This window comes from Chelonoidis abingdonii, chromosome 4 (genome assembly GCF_003597395.2).
Source record: "Chelonoidis abingdonii isolate Lonesome George chromosome 4, CheloAbing_2.0, whole genome shotgun sequence".
Lineage (NCBI taxonomy): Eukaryota > Metazoa > Chordata > Testudines > Testudinidae > Chelonoidis > Chelonoidis abingdonii.
This window is the reverse complement of record NC_133772.1, coordinates 67,865,946-67,875,548: the sequence shown is the minus strand read 5'-3', so window position 1 is coordinate 67,875,548 and position 9,603 is coordinate 67,865,946. Positions and strand designations below refer to the sequence as shown.

At 39.9% G+C, this 9,603-nt stretch overlaps 1 protein-coding gene across 1 annotated transcript; it reads left to right on the top strand.

Annotated features, from left to right (window-relative positions):
• Positions 1-4,127: 4,127 nt before the first annotated feature.
• FGF4 (fibroblast growth factor 4) lies at positions 4,128-8,440 on the top strand. Its single transcript, XM_032801322.2, has 3 exons — positions 4,128-4,437; positions 5,893-5,996; positions 8,129-8,440. Exons 1-3 carry the CDS (start codon positions 4,128-4,130, stop codon positions 8,303-8,305), a joined length of 591 nt encoding a protein of 196 aa, XP_032657213.1. The 3' UTR covers positions 8,306-8,440.
• The last annotated feature ends 1,163 nt before the right edge of the window (positions 8,441-9,603 follow it).

The following is a 9,603-nucleotide window of genomic DNA, read 5'->3' as shown; positions in this document are numbered from 1 at the left end:
TGTGGTGTGTTTTGAATCCGAATGGGAGGCGTGGATCTGAATTTTATGAATACCCTCTTACTCCAATTACTCAAACCTCAGTTCAGATCTCAGTTGTGACATTCAGGTGCATTTCTAAGGGATAGAGCCAGAGACAAGGATGAACAAATGAAAACCCACCATTTTAAATTTAAAATATCAATATAAATGATTGTATCACATAAGGCCCAATGGATGTATGAAGGTGATATAGGACTTGATTGAGGAAGATGATGAGTGAACTTCTAGATGCTCTGAACACTCTCAGCTTCCTTTCATCTGCAAGAAAGTTGAGGGCACTTGGAACCATCAGAACCCATATGGTACCTTGCAGGTGCCCATAGGACAGAAGGATGATCTTGTAGTTAAGGCAAAAAATCAGTTCCTAGTTTTGTCATAAACTTCCTGGGTGACCTTGGACAAATCACTTAATCTCTCTTCACCTCATTTTCACATCTGTGAAATGGGGATAATACTTTCTTTATCCACTTTCTTTAAGTGCTACTGTAATAAAAATTATAAGGAGAATTGTCTTTCCTCAGGGATAGATCAAGGCATTGGAAAAGATGATTGCCAGGAGAATAGGGGACTCTGTGTGAGAGAGAGAGAGAGAGAGAGAGAAGGAAGGCAGTTACTCAATTCAACACTGAGGGACTGAAAGAAACACCTTCTCATTATTCTTCTTAAGGATCTTGAATTTTACAGCTGCATAAAAAGTGTCTTACAATGAACAAACAATTTTTGTTTTCCCATAACTTTTTCATGACAACAGAAGATGGTTTGTTTTCTGGAAAGAAATTTGTATTTTGCTGTAAAGAAATGTGGGCCAGATCCTCTCTTGGGTAAATCAACATAATTCCATTGAAGTCAATGGCACTACACTGATTAATACCAGCTGAGAATCTGGTTCTTCAAGAAATGGCAAATTTTCACATATCCATCTATTAGGTGGGGCTTGGGGTTGGGGATTAAGCTATAGAAGTTTAAAGGAAAGTGAAATGGGATATACTTCTACTTTGATTTATTGATGGCAGATTAAATTATTGTATTGTGTCATGCTGCCCATACAAATTATGAATTTAATCAATTGTCATGACACCAGAAGCTTAGGTGCAGGAATCTTTTCATAGTTAAAATACCACCTAAATACATAAATAGCAAATAATCACAAATCTCGGCACGTTACCTTTAGTTGGAATCTTGTCACTTTTGCCACCAAACAGGACTTTATTCAAAGCACTTGTGGAAATGATGAAGTTTTGCTCTGAGTCAAATTTATGAATGAATTTGTGAAAACATCCTTTATTAATAAACTTGGCAATTCTATCAGTCAACTTTCATGTAATCATCTCAAAGCACTTTTCAATCTTATAGGCCCTAATCCTGCAAATACATATGTACATTCTTAATCTTAAATTTTAATGGGTGTCTAAAGTTAAGCTAGTGCTGTGTGTTTGCAGGACGGGGGCCCTAGACTCTTTGTATTGAGGGCTGACATTGACTCTGCTTGCACAGTGCTTTACACAATGGGATCCTAGCCTGGCTGAGGACTCTATGTATTACCGTAATAAAATAACAAACATTAATAAGAAGAAAACAATAACAGTCATTAACACTCTAGCATTTCAAAGAACTTTACAAGCATTAATTAATAATATCTAATGAGTTAAGTATTTATATACTAATTAAAGTTGCAAAATAACCTTAGGGTTTAAGTAAACATTGTTATAAACTTTTTGCAGATGGGTTCATAAACTGGGGCATAAAGAGATTGGGATTAACAAAATAAGGATTTGCCGTGGGGAATGGGACCTAGGAGGCCTCACTTTTACATACCAGCTCTAACCATTAGACTACTCTGCCTGTTGCCAATGTTGCCTGAATAGGCTACAGATTGCCTGTATAACTGCATAGCTCAGTTTGCAGAAATAACCTGTCCTGGGCCTTTTTATTCTGATAACGAGTCAGTTTCATCCACAGCTGTATTTATAAAACAGACAATACCTGCAAACGTAGAATCATGTTAGGCTCTTCCTTTTCTAAGGACGATCAGGTAGGAAGGGGCTGTACTGCACAGGAAGGACAATAGGGGATGGGGTTGTTGGTAACCAGCTAGATGAGAGCCAGTTTTTCTTTCAGGGCCAAATAATACCCTCATACATGCAGTAGTTACTTTAGTCCCTAAATAATAGCATTGGCTTCAGTGGGATAGGAGGGCTCCTAGAATAGGGCATTGTTCAGTCGGAATAAGAGTATCCAAATCTGGCCCAGAATTGTTTGTCACACTGACCATCTCACTCCAATGGGTCTTCTAACTTTTGAGGACCAAGTTGCAGCCATCCAAAAGAAGCAACGAGATCTCAGTCCTGTTTGCCGTGTTGTTGCAGCCTGTCTATCCCGGGATATTGGAGAGACAAGGTGGGTGAGGTAATATCTTTACCTCACGCACGGTGTCTCCCTAAAGACCTCTCCTGACAATCCCGAGGGCCAAGGAGAGAGAAAGGACTTGTTTGGGACATGCCACACATTCAATAATATGTGTGCATCTCACAAGAGGAAAAAAGGACATCATCTAAAGTTTGCTTAGGTTTAGCGAAGGTCAGAGATTTTCGCACCTAGGTGAGCTGTCATCTGGCTCGGGGCAATTCTCTTTCCTCTCGCATCCTTTGCTGGAACAGCAGGAGTGCTTGCTGGCGTGAAAAAGACTAAACTGTCCTCGGGGCTATAAAAGAGCTGAGTCACAAACAACGTTTTTCTGTTGCATATTAATTCAGGGCCATACAAAATTGTTCTGACATCCTCCCACCTGTTTGTTTCTGAAGACATCGAAAAAGACCGAGGACGAGGCTAAGGCAGGTAACCGAGTCTTTGTGACTTGCCCTTTTTAAAACAGTACAGGTTTATGAACTCAAACCTTCTGCTCCCCTCATTTTGAATATTGTGTTAATATTATATGTAGGGAAATGATTCCAAGGAGTGAATATATCACATTCAAAGATCAGAAATCACCTGTATCATTGAGACAACACTGCAATACTTAAATGAATGTGAAGAGATTAGAAATCAGCTGCATCACTAAAATACCATTCAATATTTGTAACCAGTTTTGAATTCTGCATTGTCTTAAACTCTGAAGTAATGCAATGTATTCCGATTTCTTAAAGGGACACTTAGAATCCAAAAAGTTACTTTACTTTCGAACGTCTTTTGCCTCTTTAAGCGTTTTCCTTTGTATTAAAGACTTAGTCCTTTGGTTTAATAAATGTTTCCTCTCCCCCTGCCCTCCCAGTTCTTTCATTTTTCATTTCTTAAACCTCCCATGCAACAACTATTTTGGCTTTTAATGAAGGGAATTTTTTTGCATCCAGCAAACTGTAAACCATGTCGCCTGGATACAGCAAAAGCCGAAATTCCACAGATTTCCACAAAGTCAGACATTGTGTTGAGGGAAAAGCGTGTTGGGCATTCTTTGATTTTTGTGTCCTGCATTAGTATTTGTAAGAAAGAAAGAAAGAAAGAAAGAAAGAAAGAAAGAAAGAAAGAAAGAAAGAAAGAAAAAGAAAAAGAAAAACTGCATGTGATGAACGCAAAATGTGGCATTTTCTTTTTTAAAGTTGGCCTTTCCTGCTAGGTGAAAAAAATGTGCCTCTGCCTCTCCCCTCAAGACACGATTCGAAGTTGTTTAGCATCTAGGGGTGATAATCTGACTTCTGTTAAACTGGATTGAACGCTGCAGCAAAGAGCGGTAGGTGGTGATGTAATAGGTACCAACGCACATGGATATATAAATATCGTGGCTAGGGCTAAAGCGCTATGGCTGAGCAGCTATAGAAGAAGATCCCCACTTCAGACAACTTCTGGAGTTGAGATCAAGTTCAGAATAAGATTCAGCTGAGTCGATCCCCCCTGCTTTTTCTCCCTTTGCTCATAGGATTTCTTCTCCATGCAACCTGACCAGAGAAACCACAGCTCCTTTGGTGACTGAGCTATTGGGATCCCTCCTTTGCTACTTCTTCCCCTTTTTTTCTTTGATCTAAGTATAAAGTGGGAGCTCCGAGGCGAGTGTATTTTTAGAGCAATTGACTCCCTTCTAACCACGTGTGCTGCCCATGTTGATCAGGATGACTCTCCCCTCGGCCTTCTTGCCAATCTTGCTCCTGGGACTGCTTTCGCCTTGGGTGGTGCGCTGCGTTCCTTTCTCTGCCCAGCATAACGACACCCTGGAGTGGCGCTGGGAGACTCTCTTCTCTCGCTCCATGGCCCGGCTCCCGGGGGAGAGGAAAGAGATCAGCCGGGACGGTGACTATCTGCTGGGCATCAAGAGGCTGCGACGTCTCTACTGTAACGTAGGCATCGGGTTTCACATCCAAGTCTTGCCAGACGGCAGAATCAACGGGATTCACAACGAAAATAGATACAGTAAGTTGCTTTATCATTATTATTGTTATTATTTCCCCCACCTTGTCAATTTCCGGGGGAGGGGAGTTATGACGGGGGGGGGGGTTGGCACCTCGAAGTGCATCTCACCTGATTCCTAACATTTCAGCTGATGACTTTCCTAAGCTCCCCTTCTAGGAGGGATCGTGGGGCTCTGTAATTTTTTGGAAAAGGTGTGCGGGGGGTGGGGCGGGGATCAGCTGAAGGGCACTTGGTTGTATTCGCACTTTTCCTCCTTGCTGCCCTGTTCGGAAAATAGATTCGCATTCCCAGCGTGTATTGCACTTTGTATATTAGAGCTTCTGCACAGAAACACACAAGGGCCCCTTTAGAGGGAAAAAGTATTATTGCAACTGGTTACCTAGGTATTGTGAGCGGCTTATAGAAAGCTTTCCAAAGTCAGCTGAAAGTCTGTCCTAAGAAAGCATGGTCAAATTCAAGCTGCATCGACTGACTTCCTTAAGATCAGGTTTGAATTGAGTTATCAAGTCCCTCAAATAAGTAGCATTGATCCTGCTGAAGACACAAGATTACTAAGTAAAAAAGTGCTTAGCCAGAAGTCCCAGAGCCTTGGGTTTGAAAGTCCATATGTATATGCTTAACTGGCATGAGCATTGGAAATCAATCAGGGAAAATCTTTTTGTTCATGTCCTTTCCTCCGCCCCCAAGGACTTGTTTTAAAAATAATGGCACTGCAGGGCTCTGATTGCTTGCCTGAGAGCGATTTATGGAGGAGGCTACTGTGTATGGATAGAATTGCTTAAAGCAATATTTTTCCTGCTGTCGAAAAGAATCAGGTGTTCTGCCCACGTCAGCATCTGGATGCTCAGCACCACAGCATGCAGGGTGTTCCTCCCCCACCCCCGGGTTTTCAAACAGTAAATTGGGATTCCTGAGTCAAAAGCAACTCTCAGACGTTAGCACAGTCCAATAGAAAAGCATCTGTTAGTGACTTAACCCCTTGGCCCCATGACTTTATCTGATACCCAACTGAAACAATAGGATTTGGGGTTATAAACAGCATGATGACAAATGTTTGATTTGCCACAAACTTATTGTTACTTATTTTAAATTGGGCAGTGAGTGAGATTCCTCCTTCCCATTTAAAATATCGGGGTTCTTTTTATTTTTTAAAGAGCTGTTTTATTAGACATTATCTGGCCACTGAATAAGAGCGGGTTTCAGTCTTTAAAGCACAGGGGGAAACCTAACACACATAATCATCTTGAAAAGTTTTAAAAACTGGTTCATCAAGGAAGTAACTGTGAAGCCACATATAGAAGCATGTCAGTGATGTTAGGCAAATAATCACGATTTAGCCTTAATTGGAAGGCATAGGTTTGATATGGCCACTGTTCGTGTTAAATAGACCCATAATAAGTTTAATACATGTATCTATGTTGTGTGTTACTCCTTATGCATCGTTTTTCACCATAGGTCTGCTTGAAATTTCTCCAGTGGAAAGAGGAGTGGTGAGCCTATTTGGTGTTAAAAGTGGACTCTTCGTAGCCATGAATAGCAAAGGCAAGCTCTATGGATCTGTAAGTAGCATATGAGATACTGAGTGACTGGCTACATGACCATAACAATCCTCGATAAAGAGCGCCTGTGGTGTTTTTGGGTTTAAATTGCCCAAGCCCCAGTCCTACACTGCATTGCTCATCGAAGACAGGACACTCTTGAAGCACTCTGTTTTACTGTGAATGGAAGGTGTACTGTGCAGAGATGCTACTGGAGTAGTGCTTTCATGTAAATTCCATTCTTTGCATTTCTAGCCACTAGATGTACTTACTATCCTCCCTGGTGTAAAAGTCACTCAGCCAGGGACCACCCATATTGCAATTTTCTCCGCAAACACAGTCATCATTTTGTTGGGCAATACCACAAGCTAGTCTGCATAATAATTAATTAATTTAATTAAATAATTAAATAATCAAGCTCTCCAAATAGGAACAGCTTCAATCAGGCATATATATCTGCTCAGTTTCTCTGAGGGAAATTTAATTTGTGACCAGTCCCACATGTGTTTTTTGTAATCTTTTATGACATCACAAATCAATACCTACTGTGATCACTCTTTGTAAATGCTGCAGAACTGACTCTGCTCTGATGATGGATAGACAGTCATCAAAACTCCCTCTTTTTAAAAACAAATTTGATCTGTTCAGCCAGAATGAAAGTATGTCTTGCATTTTTACATTGGATTTTGGGAACAAATAGGGGACAGGAGTTCATTTTTTAAACCACTTGTTGCTGAAAATAATAATACAAGTTTTGTTTCAGGTCACTTAGAACTTTCCCTCTGCTTGTTGCCTTCCCCTTTGTATAAGTTTCTGTGGCCAGCATCATTTCTGTCCTATGATCCTGTATGTAGAATTCTGCTTTCAAACTGACTTCTCTATCAATGACTTCTCTGTTTCACATCTTTCCATGTTCATTCTGAAGGGGTTTGGTCACTAAGGGGCCCGATCCTGCACGCCTTAACTCCAGCAAAGCTCTAACTGAAGTGAATCACCGTTTTGCCTGAATGAGAATGTGAATATACAAAGTAACTGATTTAGGGCCTGATCCTGCACCAGTGCAGTCAAGAGGCCATTTTGCTATTGACTCCAGTCGAAGCAGTGTCAGGCCTTCAAAGTATAACAGCTCCTCTGTCATCATCTCTAATAGGGACACCAAGCAGGACTCTTGGCTGCATTGTGTGCCCTGGGTATTTTAAAATCCAATGCAGATTTAACTCTAGCAGGTCGAGCCCTGATTTACAAAAACTAGCACTTAAAATTAATAATAGAGATAATCTCTTTAGTTGCTTTAGTACCTATCAATGCCAGCCCAATACTGTGCTAGTATCTGTATCCAGGAAAAGCACCTGCCTCCCTTTGTGTCCACAGAAGAAATTATTTCACTGGCAAAGAAAGAGTGCCCTTGCCTTACCTTCAAATCAGCTTGCTTTCCTAGTCTGTTAGCATCAACGGATCCAAATTCCTCATTCAAGATCAATGAGGAAATACTGTCAGTTCTGAAATGTTCTGGGTACCTTTAAAATTCTTTCCTTTTTCCTATCAAAACATTTTGCCAGTATTTAGAGGCTCCTGAGCTCTGAAATATCCTAGGCAATGTATTGTTGGAGGTGCAGCTAATATTTTTGGAAGCCAAGGGTTTCTGTAAATGTTAAATGTAATCTATTTAATGTCAGAAAGATCAATGGGCCTATTATTTAAATAAGGTGACTTGAAGGAAGGTTACATCCTGCAAAACTTCCACTGACTTCAATGTAAGGACTGAAAGTCAAAATCCTGATCCTCGCTAATGGGAAAAGTCTGACTGAATAGATCTACTTGAGGAAAGCAACAGAATTTTGCCCTAAATTTATACAAGCTGCATTGCCAGCTGTGTTAAAATGTGACATGTTTCCATGGTTGTGTAGACAGGCTACTAGATGCTCTTAGCCTCTTTGGACATATCTGATTGATCTGGATTTTAAAACCCTTAATGAATCCATGGTTTCTGATGGGCCATCTGGAGTCTCCATGGGATGATCTTTTTAAAAGATCACTAGGGGAAAAAAATCAGCTGTGCATTTCCCTTCATCAGGCCTATACCTGTTGGTAATAATATTTCCAGACCTGATGTTTAATATTTCCTCCCCCCTTCCTCCTCCTTTGCATTTCAGACCCATTTCAACGATGAGTGTAAATTCAAAGAGATTCTCCTGCCGAACAACTACAATGCTTACGAGTCCAGGATTTACCCTGGCATGTACATAGCTCTGAGCAAAAACGGAAGAACAAAGAAAGGCAACAAAGTGTCTCCCACAATGACAGTGACACATTTTCTTCCTAGAATCTGAGACATCTTCCTTCAGACCTACCTCAGCACAGGGGAAGAGACAAGCCACGCTTGGGGAAAACATGGTGCACTTTTATTGGAGAGTTTTATGCAAGACTAGGTGTAAGATATTTAAATTAATTATTTAAGTCTGTATATATTGCCACAAAATTATTTATAGTTCTGATTTTTTTTTATGTCTAAAACCAAACAGACAAACAAACAAAAAACCCAACCCAAGCTATTGCATTTGATGGTGCAACTGTAGAAGACTTCTGCTTTGTGGTTTATTTAACTTTTTTAAATTTATCACAGGTGTGCTGCTATTATGTGTTTTAAAACAAGTGAAATTTGATTCCTATATTACAATGTTTTGCACTGTTTGTGTGTTGTACAGTGTTTGTTGGTGTACACATATTTGTTTGGTTTTTTTTAACCCACCACCACCAGATAAGGTCTTAGTCTTTGAAAATGAGCTGCGCAAACCTTTCTCAGTTCTGATGGTAGCTTGTAGGAGCATACAATGTCTGACCTCCTTTGTGCAGTGTTGCTATTTAATTGAAATGGTATCAGTTTACTTCTGGTACAGAAAGTGCAGTGTTGAAGTACTACCCCACAAATCTGTTTTTAGATCTGCCAGTGCTGAACTTTGAACTTTCCTGCAGTCAATCTTTGCAGAGCTACTAGGCAGCAGAGACGCTTAAACAACTATATAAACTCAATTTTTTTCTTTTCTGTTCAGATAAATAGGAACACAATTTCTTTTGTGACCCTTAAAGAAAGCTAATATTACATATGATTGCTTTGCACATGAGGTCTAAACAGTGTGTGTTGACCCCTCCCCTAACAAACACTGTGAAATATGCTACTATGAACTCATTGTGTTTATTTATTCAAATCAAAATTCCTTTTTCAAATTTGGAGACTACACTTATTTTCCAAAGCCTATGAAACTCTATTGTTCCCATATTTTAAAATATATAATCAAAACACATTTTCTGATTCTTGAAAAACCCAAGCTCTATAGATAGAAGTCAGACTGGTTTTAAGTGAGTAAAGCTGGTCTATATTATTTTTAAAATGCAGTGTTTGGAAGGAGAAATATGCTGCTCTTTCTATGTCTCATTCCCTGACAAAGTTAATTAATTTCTACCTCACTAATTCTTGAAGCCAGTCTCCTAACAAAATCTGCATCGAAGGTGCAAACTTTTCTCTTCAGTATTATAATTCCAGGAAGGGGGGTGGATCTTTGCAATCCCAAATCTCTATTTTTCCATATGTAGCCAGAAGTATTTAAGATAGAGTCAGTTGCATCCTATT